This window comes from Hesperophylax consimilis, chromosome 27 (assembly GCF_061612785.1).
Source record: "Hesperophylax consimilis isolate HC1 chromosome 27, BYU_Hcon_1.0, whole genome shotgun sequence".
NCBI lineage: Eukaryota > Metazoa > Arthropoda > Insecta > Trichoptera > Limnephilidae > Hesperophylax > Hesperophylax consimilis.
This window is the reverse complement of record NC_142862.1, coordinates 25610241-25629719: the sequence shown is the minus strand read 5'-3', so window position 1 is coordinate 25629719 and position 19479 is coordinate 25610241. Positions and strand designations below refer to the sequence as shown.

The window sequence follows — 19479 nt, the reverse complement described above, 5'->3', positions numbered from 1 at the left end:
GCTTCAGCGCTTTTTCAATACGTCGTGTTTTGAACAATGTGTGTATGAGAGTAGTGTTTATTGAAATTAATTTGTTTAAAATATATTAAAGAATTTATAGTTCTTGGAGGTTATATTATTATTTTAAAATCCTTCGTCGGAAGAAATCGTTGTTAAGTTTCAACAAAAAACGCAAAAGGTAAGATTATTCTCGTTTGTTTGTAATTATGTATGTTTTTTTGTATTTAACACAAACAAAACAAAATTTTATACGAGTATCTTAAGAGGAAGCTACAAGTCAAAAATGTGTATATTCTTGGTGTGCCTTATATGGTCACGAATATAGGTAATAGATATTAAAATCGCTTGTCAAACAGAGTCTAGAAACGCTCGATTTCAAGCACTAAAGTGGTGTTTATTTATTTTGTAAGCAATTTTATAAGAAAGAAAAAAAAGTTAGTCAAGGGAAACTGTCACAGATATAATATTGTATTTATATCTTATATATTATATTAATATTGTCTTTTTTTAAGTAGTTTACATTTATATAACCAAACATATATTTGCCTATTGTTAAACATAAGCATTCGATACTAATTTTGTATTTTAAGATATTATTTTTTCTTTTCGCTTATTCTAACAGGAATACAAATCTAAGTACAAATATTTAACTAAAGCTTCTAACAGGAATTGAATCTTAAAACTTTTTTCGTTATATAAAATAATGTGTTCTATAATAAAACAATTTAATATGAAATTATGGTATGAACTAAATTTGTCAATTTGACTGGTCTAAAAAAGGATCCATTCCTAGATGGCTAGGCAAAGTTTCCGCATGTGTTTTATTGTATAATTTATTATTATTTTTTACTGAGTAATTATATTTTTATTTGTATTCTACTCAAGGAAAGCTATAGGAAAACCTTCAATTTAACTAGAGTATATTTTTGGTATTCATATTGTAAACCAATTCGTTATAAAGATTAATCGAAAACTGTGATTTAGCTTTAACGTCGTGTAACATTTGGAATCGGGCCGCTAACAATAACACTCCTTACTTAAAAAATCAACAGGGTGACACTGAGAGTATTTATCATTCTTGAACGTACTACAAGTAAACTATATTTTTATTTTATATGAATTTTACTTGCGCACGCGGGGATTCGAACCTCCGACCCCGGATTAGTAGCCAAGAGCCTTACCCTGCGCCGACGCAGGCTATATGATATAAAATAATAATATTAACGTTAAAGCGACGCACTGCGTAGTAATTCAATATAATGTGTTTTTAAAATTTTTAGACATTGTATTTTAAATGCTTTAATTAAATAGTGCGAGTACAATATATTTGGCCTTTGAAACATTCCAGCATTTTTTTGAGAAGACTTTTCATAAGCCCGGTAAAATAAAACATCAGAACATTAAAAACTGCGTTAAAGTTCTAAATCTTTTACTTATGAAATTATTTTCGTTTATGGTTTTATTGTATAATGTGGCAAATTAAGTAATTTAGAAAATGATCTTAAGGCGAAGCTTAATGCTAAATCACTATTTTGATTAATCTTTATAACGAATTTGTGTACATTATGAATACCAAAAAATACGCTTTAGATAAATTGAAGGTTATACTATCATCGACATTTTTTCAATAGAAATGTATGAACGCGTTAAGGAAACAATTTTTAAAATTTGTACAGCTAAGATTATTTGTGACAGTTTCACTTGATTAACTTTTTTGCTTTCTTATAAAATTGTTTACAAAATAAATAAAAACCAGTTTTTGGCTTGAAATCGAACGTTTCTAGACTCCATTTGTCAAGCGATTTTAATGCCTATTACCCACAATATAAGGTATACCAAGAATTTACACATTTTTGGCTTGTGGCTTCCTCTTAAAATGTTTAAATATTTGTGCATGAACTTCGCAAAATAAAAAATAAAAATTTATTTTTGTAATAACTTCATGAGTAAAACCTCAAATTGTAATATTTAACCATTGAAGACAATTAAACGACGAAAATTTGAGACAGAAAAATCAGAAAAAGATATGGTCGCATCTATAGGCGAGGGTCCTGGGTTCAAGTTCTAGATGCGACCCAGTTCTAGATGTTCTAGCACTGGGGGATAATAGATCAAGTTCTAGATGCGACCGTAAGCCCCGACATACCCAATTTCTACCGATTTATAGCAAGGCTTTGAGTTCGTTCCAACAACATTTGTTTTGTCAAAACCTTAATTATATGAAATTCCCTCGATAGAAAAAAATCGCAAAGTAAGCTCAGAAAATTATTAAAAACACGTTTTGTTCTGTTATTTAATATGTTACAGGCATGAACAAATCACAGTGTATCTTTAAATGCAACTAAAGCATTTTTCTAAAGATTATTGCTCTATTTCAAACGAGTCATGTTTTATTAAATATTTTCACCATTTTCGCTTAATTATTACCCTTTTTTTTAAATAGCGCTCTCCCTCTAACATTCGTATTTACATTTCTCCCTTTCAAACCATATTTGAACGCTTACTACGGGGCCTTAAACAATCGCTAAAATTGTCTTCAACACTATTCGGCGATGTGTTTTTCTTTCATAAATCAAAACAGGCGGCTGATGTTGAGCGGGAATTTAAACCTTATCTCTTTTTTTTCTTTCAAACCTGCTATTCAAATCTGCTTTTTTATCATTCAAACCTGCTATTCAAATCTGCTTTTTTATCATTTAAACCTGCTATTCAAATTTGCATTTTTATCATTCAAACCTGCTATTCAAATCTGCTTTTTTATCATTCAAACTTGCTATTCAAATCTGCTTTTTTATCATTCAAACTTGCTATTCAAATCTGCTTTTTTATCATTCAAACCTGCTATTCAAATCTGCTTTTTTATCATTCAAACCTGCTATTCAAATTTGCTTTTTTATCATTCAAACCTGCTATTCAAATCTGCTTTTTTATCATTCAAACCTGCTATTCAAATCTGCTTTTTTATCTTTCAAACCTGCTATTCAAATTTGCTTTTTTATCATTCAAACCTGCTATTCAAATCTGCTTTTTTATCATTCAAACCTGCTATTCAAATCTGCTTTTTTATCATTTAAACCTGCTATTCAAATCTGCTTTTTTATCATTCAAACCTGCTATTCAAATCTGCTTCAAGTCAGCAGGTAATTGACAATATTTTATCTAATTACATCGTACATTTTCAAACGATTTAAATGCTATTCCAAGTACAATTAATTTTGTGGGTAACAATAAACTCACTACTGACTATTATCATATTATATACTTCGACTTGTTACAGGTCTTATACAAACCTAGTATAAAGTAGTTAAACTATTGTTACACTGGTATATATTTCTTTTGAAATATACATAGTCTTACTGCAATTATATTAATAACTGCATCCCTTGCAACTTGCAATAGTGTTTTTGTTTACACATTAATTGCTCTTTCATTTATTGCCATTATTATCCTATTTATCACTGTACGCTTGTAATTCGATTATTCACTGTATTGTAAAAGCCATTATATGGCGTTTGAATAAATAAATAAATATTTTACGTCATTTTTGTCGATCTCATATTTCAAATTTAGAATTAAAAATACTATCCTCAAATAATTTTACCATAATTTTTGGCTGCTATCTTTTTGAATGATTTCAAAGTTCTAAAGAATTTGTTTGTATGTTAGATAATGTCTCGGATAAACATATACGATTTTTATTTAGGTATATGGGTATATTGACTTTTTCTAAAAGTCTAAATGAATGTTCAATTTTTATTGGAGTCCCTTATTATTTTTCTGTGTCATGTTTCGATTAGATTTATTAATATTATGTATTACAATGATAAAGATTATATTAATTGATGACTCAGCCTAGATAATGTTGGAAGGTCACTAAAACCTCTGTTACTTCCAAGCCTGGAATCCTAAAAAGCTGAAACAACATATCCAGCTAGAAAACTGCATACTTAAATGTTGTATTGTGATTCAGATGGCGGCTGGAAAGCGGCTGTGGTTCCACTCGCTGGCCCTCATCCACCACCTGGTGACACTGACGGCCCTGGCCAGGGTGGACTGGAAGGGATCGAACAACGAGAAGTTGATGCAGATAGACGAGTTCTCTGACCGCTTCTTCACCACCTGGAACTTTGTAAGTTAGCCAACATTTGTCTCCTTCTTCTTTTTAATGGACTTGCCTATCCTTCGTGCCTCACCCATCGGCCTGAAATTATCTTCAAATCGTCAATCAATATTTTCTTCTTATTTTTTTAACATTAACTTCACACAGAAGACCCCCAGTAAAATAATTTCTGTCGCGGCCTATGTCAACTTTGAGGACACAGCATCTTACAACGTAATTTAAAGGAAATTAAATTCTGGGAAGGAAAGAGGTATGAGGGATGTGAGTAGGAATCTGGGAGTCAAGAGTGTCCAGGAGTAGCGATGGGCACAATCGATGAATCATCGATGATTTTATCCATTTATTTTATTAGGTCCATCGAAATATTTCGATTCATCGTCATAGACAAATCGATTCTTGAACAGTAAATTCTTGGAAATCATTCGAAAAAATAGTCCGAGACAATTGTTTTCAATCGTCAGAAATTATTCGAAAATTGGATCGAGACAATCGCTGTGAAACAGAAACAAAAATGTTGCCTCTGACTACAGCTTTTGCTCCCTTTGCGATTAATTCGATTAATCATCGATTCTTATGATGTTTCGATTAAAATGTTTTGATCATGTAAATATTTCGATCATGCCCATCACTACCCAGGAGTGACGGAAGTAATCCCAATAAGGCAATCCCAAAAAGTGTGTCCGCGGGTAAACGGCGCTAGCTTCAGAAAGCGATTCTATATTATAATACAATTAAAAAAGAAGAAGAACTCTTTTCGAAATTTCAACGTTTTAAGTTTTTAGGTAAAAAAAGTTTAAAAAAATGTTTGTGAGCGAAAATAAATATTCTTTTATAAAAAAAATATATCTTTATGGGAAAATAAACATTGGAATTTAGAAAAAAGTTATTTGACTTTTTTTACTTCTACCATCACCTATCGAAACACCTCCCGAAGTTAGGGCACTTTACCCCCGACAACCTGTATATATCGGCAGACACTGATATACTTTACAATATGACACAATTGTAATCGTTGGGGAATTCATAAAATGTACCTTTTCAGTCACTGAAAATATCTAAAGCAAACAGCTTTCTAATTCATAATTTAGTGATAGCGAGAAGTACTGAATATATATCGCCATGATCAAATTAGCCGCCCGATTCAAAAGTAAAAAAAATTTCGTCACCTGTCAACATCTGAATTATTGAACTTTATGTCTGTTTTTAGATATTCCAAGTGATTTACCTGACCTGTGCGGTACTACACGATGTGGGTGAGATAAACCCTGACTTAGTGGAGAGGTTTTGGCCTCATCATCAGCTCATGAAGAAGTGTGCCACGGCCAGAGACTTCATATTTAGCACCATCGTCTTCCCCTGTTCCATCGTAAGTATTCCTATACAAAACATAATTGCCTTCATCCTGATGATTACTTTGTATGCCTTATTCAAGTGATGATAGCTAAAAACTAAAACTAAACCTCTTCCTGCCATCCAAAATGATTTACTTCCCTTATAAAAAATAAAATATAGTCACGTCACCCTATCCCCAAAAATTTTAGAAGGGATCGGAATCCTTAAAAGTCATTCCAATCTTCCGGCCCGTACTGTCAATAATATGTTCATTGACATTATTTCATTTAAATGTCCCAACTCTTCTCTTTTATTTACTGATGGATCCAAATCTCCCGACTCTCCTAACTGTGGTATAGGTATTAACGTTTACCACAATAATTCTAATGACTGAATATTTCATTCAATTTCAAATCAATTTTTCATATTCTCAGCGGAGTGCATTGCAATAATAGAATCTCTCAAATATATGATCAATAATGATTTTGAACAATCCCTCGTTCTCTCTGACTCTCTCAGTTCCCTCCAAAAACTTAAATCCAGTCCTCCTCTTCATCCTGATGATCACTTTGTATGCCTTATTCGAGAGATGATATTCTCCATTCAAAGCTCTGGAAAAACTGTAACTCTGATTCGGATTCCTGGACATGTTGGTATCATGGGTAATGATATTGCGGATGCCTTGACAAAACAAGGAGCGTCCAACCCTGTTGTCACATACATGACATTCCCCTATCTGACATTTTATTCCATCATCAAAGATAGATCCCGCAATGTTTGGGCAGAATATTGACACATTGCTAGTCAATCCAAGGGAGTCTGCTATGCCTCAATACAAAGGACTATCCCATCAAAACCGTGGTTTCAGCAATTACCCCATTTTTCCAAAAAAGAAATTTCTTCACTTATTCAAATGAGGATCGGACATTGTTCCGTTCCATCACACCTTTTTAAAATTCACGTCCTTGACTCTCCAGATTGTACATTCTGTGGTCTAGAAGTGGGAACTTTAGATCACATATTTTTTGGTTGTTTCTCTCTAAACAAATATCCTCTCTTCTATCAAGCCTTATCTAAAATTGTGTCCCCTCCATTCAACATCTCATCTCTTCTAAGTCTGAACTCGACTCCAATTTTCATTATAATTTTGAAATTAGCCTATTTAAATAAAATTAATATTTAAACTTTCATTTCTCCATAATTTTAAATGATGGCCAAGAACACCCTTCAAGGATGAAAGCTAGAATTAATAGAAGAAAAAAACTTACCTACAGGCTACAAGTGTTTGTTTGCGAGCTGGCCAGTAGTAGATCCCTTCTACAAGAGAGTGTAGCTTCCAGGGCAACCCGATTGATGGTATATATAATTGTTATTAATAGCTTTAATATCCCTAAACACGTGATATCTAATTGTTCTTTTGCAGATGGTTGCAGCGCTCTTCTGGATTGTGTTCAACTACGACCGCGAACTGGTCATGCCTGAGGAGTGCGACTTGGTTCTGCCGCCCTTTGTGAACCACGCCATTCACACGGACATCCTGATCGTTGTGGCCCTCGAACTACTGCTGGGAGACAAAAAGAAACCACACAGCAAAAGGACAGCTAGTCTCTGCTGGCTCGGCGCTGTCATCGTGACGTACTACGCCGTGTAAGCTATACTTATTATCTACTATGTATACAGCGGAAATCTTCTGTTTATCTGAAGTATTTCCACAAAGCTATCTAACTGCCTTAGCTAAGCTACATTAGCTAGATAACTAAAGCCACCCGCAAAGACATCTGTATACTATCTGAAGCCGCCATCGACACGGATTTACTTAGCTAATTTAGCTAGCTAACTAAGTCATCCACAAATATATCTGTATATTATCTGAAGCTGTCATCGGCGTGGATATAAATGTATACAGGGTGTATCGGCACGTACCCGACAAACTTTAACCAGCTATTCCTTAGCATATTTGGAGTAAAAAATCTTATGTGCACTTTGCTATCCGGTAACGTTTTTTTTAATAAAAAATTTATTATTCATATTTTCACCACATGTCACCACTGTTTTATCCTTTGTCAAAGTTTGAAAACCCATCTGGCAATATTTTATTCGAATTCCGTTGAATAACGCACGTGTGTACCTATATTGGCGCACTTTTATTTGCAATCGAATGAACATTTGGCGGCCCAATCACAACGAAATGGCACGGCACCATTCGTCTCATTATTAACTATTATTATTTAGTGTGTGCGAAAGAGCGAAGACGCTTTTCGACATACTTGCTTATAACAGCTGTTGAACCTGAAAAGCAATGCCAATGACAGTGATGTAGTGTGGAAATTTTTAATTTTTTTGTTTTTAATTGAAAAAAAATGCTACCGGACAGCAAAGTGCCCATAACATTTCTTACTCCAAATGTGCTAAGGAATAGCTGGTTAAAGTTTGTCGGGTACGTGCCGATACACCCTGTATATTAATTTTATATTTACTCTACAAAAGAGACCCTGAGGAAAATAATTTCTCTCTCAGCCCATGTCATCTTTGGGGATGCTGTGTGGAGGGGTCTTTTTGAGGAGAGGAAGGAGTTAATATAGGTCTTGAAGTGATCCATTTTGTAGGAGGGAGGAGACACAGAGTCCGGCTGGAAATGGTTCCACAGCCGAGCTGTTGAACTTGAAGTCGTAGAAACGACCCTTTCTCATGTGTCAAATTTCAACCGTATTTGTTTCCCGACTATGTACCGGTTCCGAAGAGATCAATGACGCTAGTTCCTCGGAGCACCTCCCATTGAAACACCGGTAGGACAAGGACAACATACCTATCTGACACTTGTGCTTTAAAGATTGCAAAGGAGAATCCTTCAAACAGACCGCCCGTTTCTGCACAGAGTGCAGGATTTCTTCAGGTATTTTGTGGCTACAGACCAGAGGTGGCTGTCAAATCCAACAGTGGGGCGCACTTGCGATTTTTGCAGGGTCAACAGTTGTGTACTATTAAAATAGCTTCGATGGAGCCTAGACATCCAACAACAAGGCTAGTCTCTGCTGGCTGGAAGCTGACATCGTGGTATACTATATAATGTACAGTCTATATGTTTATCTAAGGCACACGTCTACATATTCTTCTATATCTTTTTCGAGGATAGCGAGTGTTTTCTGGCTGGGTGCTGTCATTGTGGTGTACTTCGCCATGTAAGCTTATCTATCTTGCTCCGGGCCCAGTACCTACAAGTATGTTGTACCCATAGACATATGATATATTCATATGTCTGTGGTTGTACCCCTGTAATGTAGAAGCGCCTAGCAGATAGGCAATCTTAGCTGGTGTAAAAAAAAATAATAAAAAAAAATGAAGAAAGTCTGCGACCGCCTGTTTTAAAACAGCCAAAAAATTGCCACAATACATGTTTAATATTATTTTGTGAAGTTCAGGCACAAAGATTTTTTAAAATTCTGATCATAATGTCAAGAACTTACTTTGCCACATTATACAATAAAATCATACCCGAAAATGGGTTCGTGAGTTAGAGATTTTGCAATTCAAAGCATTTTTTACTGACCGGAGAGGTACTTTTTTTTCTAGACTTAAAAAAGGTCCCTTCAAATAATGTTGGATTATTTCAAAGGCCAAGATGTGTTCAAGATTAAAGAACAAAAAGACAATATTACCAAAAATCTATAACATAAAAGAATAAAACATATACACGCAACACAAAAAAATATATAAAACACGCAACACGCACAAACACATAAATCATTATAAATGCCGATTTACATTCTCTTTTAATATTTTTCTTTTAGGATGATAATTATATTTTAATTTTTAATCTTTATTTTTAGTTTAAATTTATCTTTATTTTAATGTTGTTTTTTCTTTCTTTTTTTTTAAATGTATAAATTCTTATATTATAAAATGGGGGCCTCAGCACGGGTAAACAACCCAGTGAGGCCAACATTACTGAATTAGAATATGAAATATTGTAAAATAATGTATCAACAATAAAAAAATCATTTAAGGTGATGCACTACGTAGTAATTTAAAATCATGTGTTTTTGGTTTGAAAATTTGGTCGCCTAGAAATGTTTCAGATGCTTTAATTAAATACTGCGAGTAGAATACATCTTGGCCTTTGAAATAATCGAGTATTTTTTAGATAAGTCTTTTTATAAGCCCAGAAAAAAATAATGTATAGGCCTATGAAAACTGCTTTAAAGTTAAAAATCTCCTACTTACGAACCCATTTTCGGTTATGATTTTATTTTATAATGTGGCAAATTAAGTTATTTATAAAATGATCGAAAAAAAAAATATTTATGCCTGATAATCCACAAAATAAAATAAAAGGCACTTTTCGACCATGTTTTTTTCTTGCATAAATCAAAACAGGCGGATGGTGTTAAGCGGGAATTTAAACCTTATCGCCATCTACGTAAGGGTTGTTATTGATAGCGGCTCAATTTAAAATATTACATGACGTAGTGCATCGCCTTAAAGACCGTGACGAATTGCAAAAATGTTGGGATTTTTATGAACACATTTTCGGACATCGTGACAATATATTTTACTTAAATTTATCAGGATACTTATCAATTCATGAGAGCCTTGTTCCGCCTTAAAGCTAAATACTTATTATTTTTCTAACCTTCTTTTCAGATTCCTGGGCACATACTATTCAACGGGCCGTTGGATCTACGCCATCTTCAACCTGTGGAACTGGACTGAGAGAGCCATCTTCCTCGTACTCAACGCGGTGGGACTTTACATACTATTCTTCGTTGGTGCACACGCTCAGGAACTAGCCGAACAATACCACAAGATCAAGGAAAACAAGATGGCCAACTTTCAAAATGGCGGGCTGTCAAAAGGTGAACAAAAAGGCGACAGTAACAGCGAAGAAAGCAACAAGAACAACGAAAACAACATGGCTAACTTTCAAGTTGGTGGGCTGTCAAAAATTGAAGAAAACAGCCCAATTAACTGCCAAGAGAGTAACGGCGTGACTGAGAAACGTTCTAACGGAGCGAAATATTCGGGGTTGAAGAGAATTTTTGAGAAGACTGATTTGTTTGGAAGATAGACTGATTAGCTTAGGTTATTTATTAGAATTATTTATTAATATGAATTATGTTTTTGTTCTACCATTTGTACTAGATTTAGCACTCTCAATAAAATGCTTTTACAAATGTTGTGTAATAATTCTTTCCTTCTAGTATTTTTTGGACAGGGTCTACTACAAAAATGTTTTCCCCAAGCTTTATTTTTGCAGTCCTCAACCCTCCCAACCGGCCACACTCTTCTAACTCCCCGTCAGTCCACTCTTTCCTCTGGGTTGCTTCGACTGGGTCACTTAATTGGTCATTATTTTCAGTGTATCTGGCATTCTTTTCCATGGCCAGTCCATCACAAACTTTTATACTTACGGAATCTTACGATGGTTTCGTGCTCAATTAGATTATCGGTATTATTAGTTCACAGACCACAGTATTATGTTTGTGTCATTTGAAGGTGATACCTACTTACTAGCCCCTATCAGCTTTTTTGTAAATCACTAGTAGTGTCAATTTATGTACAAGGTACTATCGTTTTGCACACAAATCTGGTATTATCACAAAATTGTCGTAATAAAAACTCATACCAGCTAATAGCCTATAAAATAGTAGATTTATTGCACAATGAGCACTATTTAAGTAAGTACAAGCATTATAATGTATTCTTATTTATTACGTGTTAGTATTAATTAATACATATATTGTCTAGTTTCGTAGAGGTCAATCATTAAAATATTAGATAGCTATACATTTTAACATATTATCAGGATGCAAATTTTCCGAGGAAAGTTACAAATTTTAAAAAGTTATTAACTATTCTCTGCCTTTTACGCAATTTGACAGTTGATTTGTTCGGTGTTCACGCTGCTGATAACACAGAGCTAATGTTATTATTGTTTTTTGTATCTAATTATTATTCCTCCTGTCATTCTGTTTGCGCCTCTTGTTGCCCTCGGGCCTATTATTTCTCCTCTTGTCTGTATCAATCTTTTGCATATCATCTTCTTGTGGTCTGTTGGTTTTATCGTCTTTCTTCGCCTTGGTATCTTCCTGAGGTGCGCTGTCCTCTTGGAGCGGGCTTTGGTCACTGTCCACGCTGTTGTCGTCGACTGGCTTGTTGTTGTCGGCATCTGGTAGGTCCGCATCTTGGTTATTATCTTCACTGTCGTTTCCCGCGGTTTCGTCTTCTTCGGGGTTCTTGTTACCGAAGTTTTCGTTCAGATTGTAATATTCTTCCGACTCTTCACATTTGATGGTCATGTCTTCTTCTCGAACACACACGAAGTTTTCCTGGAAGAACGATAAAGAAAAAGTTAGACAATAAAAAATGAAGGATGCAATCGTAGGATGTATCGAAGATTTTAAATAACCAAGTAACTAATTGATCAGCATGCCATTTTTCCACAGGGGGTAGAGGCAGAGAGAATGGACCGCCAAACAACTCGGTCTTGGCATACACTCATTCATACATCTTCTCACACATATCTTTATGTTATTCTGACTCTTGACATGACACGATTCAAATATTTAGTTCACTTGATCGTGCTATGTCTTCATCGGGCGTTCCCGGCATCTTCTACCATTCACATTCTATTAATATAATCTCCTTACATTTCCTTCATTCTATTTCTTATTCTTACTCACTACGCTTACATCAGCCTTGTATTCTTTGCCAATCTCCACATTTCTAACACGATCAAACACAGTTTTACCACTCGTACGCCTCAGGGATCTAATTTCTACAGCATTCAATTTGCTTCCATCCCTCCTCTGCCAGTTCAAGTAAACAATTTTCAGATGTTTAAATTGTAAAACTTTGCTAAAAAACGTTGGGTTAGTTATGAAATGGTTGGTAATCGTTTTCTGAAGATGTCCATGTTTGAAATTTGGAAATTTCATTCCAAAATACATGTTGGTCATCGAATGAAAACGTTCATTCTTTTGTAGACGGATGACATCTCTTTTTCCTTGTTTATCGAATAACTGTTTACGACGGTATATTAATGAATTTTCCTCATGAATTAGTCTCGGTTCTGGATTGACGCGAGATTAAAATTGCTGATTAGTGAGTCATTTTCTTAACCTTCACCCCCTGCATAAACTTACCTCCCTTCTCTTATAAGCTATCTTATCAAAAAGCCAACTAATATTTGTAGTGAAGGTGAATTGTAGAGGGAACTGGCTAACGAACTGAAAAGTGTACTGAAAGGTGAACTAAAGGGGAATTAAAGTTTAAAAGTGAAGAATGAACTGAAAAATTAACTAAATAGTGAACTGAGAGTCGAATAAATATAATAACCTACAGAGTGAACTAACGAATAAACTATAGAGCGTACTGAACGGTTAAGAGGAAGCTACAAGCCCAAAATGTGTATATTCTTGGTATACCTTATATTGCAGGTAATAGGCATTAAAATCGCTTGACAAACGGAGTTTAGATACGTTCGATTTCATGTACAAAACTGGTTTTTATTTATTTTGTACGTAATTTTATAAGAAAGCAAAAAAGTTAATCAAGTGAAACTGTCAAAGATATTCTTGGCTAAAAAACTGTATTTTTTAAAAGTCGTTTTACTTTACGCGTTCATACATTTCTATAGAAAAAATATTTTTTTTAGTAGTTTGCATTTATATTTTTTATTGAGTAATTTATTTTTTTATTTGTATTCTACTCAAGCGAAGCGATAGAAAAACCTTTCATTTATCTAAAGCACATTTTTGGTATTCATAATGTTCACCAATTCGTTATAAAGATTAATGAAAATAGTGATTTAGCATTAAATTTCGCCTTAACTGAATAGTGAGTTGAAATTTGATCTGAATTTAATTTTGACCGAGAGATGAAAAAAATATAACGAGTAAAGAGTGTACTGAATAATGAACTGAAGAAAGAACTGAGAGTTGAATAAATATAATAAATGAAGAGTGAACTGACAAATTAACTGAAAAGTGTACTAATTGGTGAATTGAATAATGAACTGAATAGTGAACTGAGATCTGAAAACATATTATGAGTGAAGATTGAATTGAAGAATGAGATGAGTTAACATACCTGATTGAAGACAGTGCTCTCAGGGCAGATGAAACTCCATCGGAAGGTCTGGTTCTTGCCATCAGCGTAGGTGACCGGCAGACACACGTGGAACACCTGGCACTCGTTGTCCACGTCCGCGTAGTAGCCGTACGTCTTGTTCTCGCAACTGTCAACAGGGGATCAATCCAACAATCAACCACATAAGTACTTTGTCCAATCAATTGGTTAATTCAAAGAAGGAAGATCCATAATTTAGATCTTCAGATTTTAAAGGGGACATGCAAACACCTCAGCACAGGTTTTCCTAGTGAGGTGTCAACAAAAACTGTAAACTGTAATAATAGAAATAAATAAATAAACAATGAAAAGTATAGCAAATAAATATATATAAAATTGAATGTTTCTTTGTTTGTCCTACACAATTCATCCGATTTAGCTGAATTTAAGGCGATGCACTACGTCGTGTAATATTTTAAATTGAGCCGCTATCAATAAAAACCACTACGTAGATGGCGATAAGGTTTAAATTCCCGCTTAACACCATCCGCCTGTTTTCATTTATGAAAGAAAAAAACATGGCCAAAAAGTGCCTTTTATTTTATTTTGTGGATGTACAGGCATAAATATTTAATTTTTTTCGATCATTTTATAGATGATTTAATTTGCCACATTATACAATAAAATCATAACCAAAAATGGGTTCGTAAGTAGGAGATTTTGATCTTTAAAGCAATTTTCATAGGCCTTATACATTATTTTTTTCTGGGCTTATAAAAAGACTTATCTAAAAAAAACTCGATTATTTCAAAGGCCAAGATGTATTCTACTCGCAGTATTTATTAAAGCATCTGAAACATTTCTAGGCGACCAAATTTTCAAACCAAAAACACATGATTTTGCATTACTACGTATGGCATCGCCTTAACGCATTATCTCAACACTGGAATTAGTTACGGAGTGGAAATAATGTGGATGTATTGATTTTTTTTAAATCACAATTTTTGACATGGTGTGAAGAAAAGACGTGAAATTATTCATTTTTTTTTAAAGAAATAGCTACTAAAATGATTTATTTTCCATTCAATGAAACTAAAATACTTACTTCTCATTTTTATCCAACTGATTCAGTGTTTTTAAAATGTAAATGCGTGTTCATATTTTCTGTATCAAAAGGAAAAAAGGTCCCGAATGAAAATGACTTACCTAAAATTATCTGTGATGTCTTCCCTTATAGAGGTGGCGTTACTTGGTAGCATCAGGGTGTCGGGGCTGGACTGCCTCGTCAGGATCTGCAAAGGTTACCACGTTCATCGTTTTACAAGTGATCAAAACAGATTTAGTAAAGAAGCTGACATCTCTAATTATTTACACATAAGACCTTTCTACTTCTGGACTACAAATAGTCCAATGAAATCAATTGTCTGTTCAAGATGGCCTCCGTGGTGGAGTGGTTATGATCCTTGACAAAGAATCCGGAGATCGCGGGTTCAAATCCTAGCATACGCAAGTAAATTTTATTTGATAAATTTGTGTTATTTTTCACAATAATTTAATAATTATAAATAATATATACTTATAATATACCCATTCAGAATCGAAACTTTGCTTGAAATGGCTTTATCCATGTTTGGTGACTAGATCAGAATGACCATGAACTACCTCACCTTCCCCGTCTCCCTCTCCTCATTATATTCAGCATCACAACATACCCCGATTCCCATATCACTTGGGGTGACCTATGACAGAGGTGTTGGTTATCCTATAAATGGTTCCCAGGTAGCGGTAACCGAACCCGCCTCCCAAACTGAATGTACATTATACTCCATATTAATAAAACCAATTAAAGACAACCGTAAACATATTTACTAAAATAATATCTGAACACATAGATATGTGGATGCCATATGAATGTGACTTTTCCTTGTTTATCTCATTCTTATTACATCTTCACATTGTTTTACGTTAGTTTTTCAGTTAGTTAGTTGTACTTTCTGCATTTACGAAAGATGGTAGTTGCCTACTTTCATCAGGACAATACTGACAATATTTACCACACTGGAAAGTACCTACTGGAGTAAGGCATTAGGTACCTACTTAATCAATTTCAAAAAGAAATTTCCTACTTTCATTAGGACAATACTGACAGAACGTACCACACTTGAAAGTACCTACTGGAGTAAGGCATTAGGTACCTACTTAATCAATTTCAAAACGAAATTTCCTACTTTCATCGGGACAATACAATACAAACTACGCAACAGATATTGATAGGGTTTTCACCATCATTTAGATAATTTCTTTCAGAAGGTTTGCATATTATATAATACTAGCATATTGTATTTGTAGAAAGTAGAGAAAAATCGATGTTTTATAATCAAGCCGTAAAATTTTTTTTCAAGCACTACATTGCTAAAGCTGACTAAACCTTATGAGATACATCGAAATAATGTACTTAATACGGAATTGTATATCTTAAATAGTCCACGATGGTATATGTTATATCTTCTAAGGATAACATATTACATATCAGTTAGTAAAAAAATAAATTACACGTGTACGTTCTGAAAAATAGTTGTCGAAGATTGCACCGTATTGAAACGAAGGATATTTTTTATAATCAAACGAATGCAAGATGTAATGTTATTAACCTTCAAATATAACGTTACATACAAACGTTATTTATTTTAGCGAAGTCCTGTTTTAAAGTATTTTGTTCAAGATGGTGGCCAGATGTTTTTTATTCCAATTGTCTCTGGCTTTCACCCTTCAAGGGTGTTCTAGGCCATATTTTCAAATTATGGAGAGAGAGAAGGTTAATTTATAAATCAATTTTGTTTAAATGCGCAAATTCAAAAATTATATGGAAATTGAAGTCGAATTCAGACTTGCGATGAAATGTTGATTGAAGGGGAGGCAATTTTAGATAAGGCTTGATGGAAGAGAGAATATTTGTATAAGGGACAACCAAAAATATGTGATCTAAAGTTCTAGACCACAGAATGTACAATTTGGGGAGTCAAGTACATTTCAATCCTAATCCAAATAAATGAGGAAATTTCTTTTTTGAGAAATGGGGAAATTGTTGAAAGCACAGTTTTGATGGGATAGTCCTTTGTATTGAGTCATAGCAGACTCCCTTGGATTGACTAGCAATGTGCCAATACTCTGAAAAAACATTGTAGGATCTATCTTTGAGGATGGAAAAAATGTCGGATAGGGGAATGTGGTTTACGAGGGTAACAATCGGGTTGGATGCTCCTTGTTTTGCCAAGGAATCCGCAATATCATTACCCATAGTGCCAATGTGTCCTGAAATCCCAGTAAATATTCTTTTTTCAAATGTGAAATGATTAAGTAGTTATTACCTACTTTGAAAGTAGGATTCCGTATTTGAAACAAAAAATTATATTTATAAAGTATTCGAAGCTAATTTTTAACTAGCAGATTTAAATGGCTTTAGCTTTGTTTATTGACTAGATCTGATTAGCCAGGCACTTCGCAACTTTCTTTATTTTGATCTTCTTTTTATTCCAACTTATTTCAGTATTCCATCATTCCCCAAATGGGAAAAAAACCTTGTGTAGTATCAAATAAAAATGGTTAAAATATATTTTTTTACCCTCATCCTTGGTCCCCTTTCCGAAGAACAGTTCATATCAGAGAACAACACGAAAACAAAAATACACAAACTTAAAACACCCCCTGCGTTGTCCGCCATTTTAAAATTTTATTAAAATTAATTCAACTACAAAATAAAAATAATTCCAACACTTTTTTAAAAAAGGGTTAAGTAATTTAAATTTGAAAACTGGGCCGAATAAATTAAGTTTGAACAGCCTAAAATTTGTAATTTGAAGATTGTAGAAATATCTGAACTCCCGCGGTTTTTAATGTCAAATGGTGTTCTCTTCTCTGGCGCGAAATACGTTATGAGATGGCGCTCGGTCGTTTCAAATCTTTATATTGCAAATTTGATGGCATCAGCTATGCTAGAAGTATTCTGAAAAGAATCTCCATACTATCCGTGGATTATTCTCAAAGCTTCTCTGCGAACTTCTCTGAATACAAATGGACAAGACATGAACGCAGGGCCGACTGGCGGCAAAAATTAATGTCCACCGGTGAATTAGTGTCCTGAATGTAAAATGGCCCTAATGCTTATCTGTGGGAGATTTCTTTCACAGGAAAATGGCAGATTTGTATTACAATACGTTTAACGAGGTCGTTAGATTAGGATGCAGGATGCAAGTCGGTCGTTCTGCAAGATCTGCATTATGCGAAGTGAACAGTCACTGATCGGCGAAAAAACAAAGAGACATCTTAAAAATGACAGAATTTTAGTAAGAAAAAATAAATCGTAATTTTAATTAACTTTCACCCGAAGTTCTCTTACTAGGGCTGCCAGATATAAAAAATTAAAAATATACCTAAACACGATTTTTTAAGTTAATTTTATTGATATTATAATGTAATTTTAATAAGACGATTGAGGAAAAAGATTTTTAAAACAATAAAAAATACATTTTGCGCAGTCATGTGACAGTGATGCAAGATTGAGATGATTGATCTTAACAAAAATAACAAAAAATGAACTACAAGCCATAACTATCGATATCTATCAAAGAAAGATGATTTTTTTAAACTTTAATGCGATGCCATACGCAGTAATACAAAATCATGTGTTTTTGGTTTGAAAATTTGGTCGCCTAGAAATGTTTCAGATGCTTTAATTAAATACTGCGAGTAGAATATATCTTGGCCTTTAAAATAATCGAGTATTTTTTATATATGTCTTTTTATAAGCCCAGAAAAAAATAATGTATAAGGCCTATGAAAACTGCTTTAAAGTTCAAAATCTACTACTTACCACCCATTTTCGGTTATGATTTTATTGTATAATGTGGCAAATTAAGTTATTTATAAAATGATCGAAAAAAAACATCAAATATTTATACCTGAACATCCACAAAATAAAATAAAAGGCACTTTTTGGCCATGTTTTTTTTCAAAACAGGGGGATGGTATGAAGCGGGAATTTAAACCTTACCGCCATCTACGTAAGGGTTGTTATTGATAGCGGCTCAATTTAAAATATTACACGGCGTATTGCATCGCCTTAAGTTAGAGTATGTACCTTCTAATACGTTTGTTCGGATAGTTGATAAAACTATTAATACAATTTTAAAACATCATGTTCTATTTTTTATTAGAATATGAGCATCTCATTTGGTTGTCAAATTAAAAAGAAAAACAAATGAGAAAAATCCTTCCATTTTTGCCCCGCTGCAAAGAACGGCATTATGCATGATTCTGTTTCCGATATACGTTATCATAGCATTCATATTGGTTGAGGTGGAACACATCAATACATTGTAATAATATTATCATTTTCCCGCGCAGAGTCATTCTAAATGCCACCCTGAAATAATAATCATAGACAATGAAGGATTGTAGATTGGTCATTTTATGTACGAGATCTCAGGCGGGTAGATAGTCAGGTACTTGAGGCTGACGGCTATTTCGCCGGGTCGAGGGAGTGGTAGCCACTGGGTAGGTACCGGTTATGTAAATTAAATTTATGTTTTATGAAAATCGACGCGTTGTTTGGAATAATCTTTCGGTGTTTTGCTATGAAGCAGTTTATTTAAAGCACAGGTCATAGACATGTCGATAGTGGGGTTCTTTCAGCGGGATAGGTTCAGCTTAAATCATTTTATTTTACTACACTGAGGGCAAGGGCGTATATAAGGGGAGGAGGTACCCCATCGCCCTCAGTATTGTGTAGGAAAAAAGAGAATAGTACTCATAGATTAAATTCCTGGAAAACAACAATGCTATTTGCACCATCTCTTTTATCAATGTGATGTAATCCCCCCCACTTTACCCTTGCCACCCCCACCAGGGTCGAACCCACCCTCCACGGGAATGCTATAGCTACGGTATAAACCCACGATTTC

General features: G+C 34.1%; 2 protein-coding genes across 2 annotated transcripts; one reads left to right on the top strand and one right to left on the bottom strand.

The window, feature by feature from the left end:
• The first annotated feature begins 3970 nt into the window (after positions 1-3970).
• Positions 3971-10619, top strand: LOC149410839 (androgen-dependent TFPI-regulating protein-like). Its single transcript, XM_089648350.1, has 4 exons — positions 3971-4129; positions 5328-5486; positions 6876-7099; positions 10094-10619. The coding sequence occupies exons 1-4, from the start codon at positions 3971-3973 to the stop codon at positions 10515-10517; spliced, it is 966 nt and encodes a 321-aa protein (XP_089504476.1). The 3' UTR covers positions 10518-10619.
• Positions 10620-11162: 543 nt separating this feature from the next.
• LOC149410838 (uncharacterized) lies at positions 11163-17296 on the bottom strand. The gene is made up of 4 exons (XM_089648065.1): positions 17142-17296; positions 14726-14811; positions 13541-13688; positions 11163-11778 (listed from the first exon to the last, which is right to left on the bottom strand). The coding sequence occupies exons 1-4, from the start codon at positions 17238-17240 to the stop codon at positions 11395-11397; spliced, it is 717 nt and encodes a 238-aa protein (XP_089504191.1). The 5' UTR covers positions 17241-17296; the 3' UTR covers positions 11163-11394.
• Between the last annotated feature and the right edge of the window lie 2183 nt (positions 17297-19479).

Bases quoted from the DNA above. Each gene is read 5' to 3' on its own strand.
- LOC149410839 (XM_089648350.1), top strand. From the start codon at position 3,971: ATGGCGGCTGGAAAGCGGCTGTGGTTCCACTCGCTGGCCCTCATCCAC. The intron at 4,130-5,327 runs GTAAGTTAGCCA...GTCTGTTTTTAG, and splicing joins TCTTCACCACCTGGAACTTT to ATATTCCAAGTGATTTACCT. The intron at 7,100-10,093 runs GTAAGCTATACT...CCTTCTTTTCAG, and splicing joins ATCGTGACGTACTACGCCGT to ATTCCTGGGCACATACTATT.
- LOC149410838 (XM_089648065.1), bottom strand. From the start codon at position 17,240: ATGGCGGACAACGCAGGGGGTGTTTTAAGTTTGTGTATTTTTGTTTTC. The intron at 14,812-17,141 runs GTAAAAAAATAT...TAACCTTTGCAG, and splicing joins AAAGGGGACCAAGGATGAGG to ATCCTGACGAGGCAGTCCAG. The intron at 11,779-13,540 runs GTATGTTAACTC...TCGTTCTTCCAG, and splicing joins AGAGCACTGTCTTCAATCAG to GAAAACTTCGTGTGTGTTCG.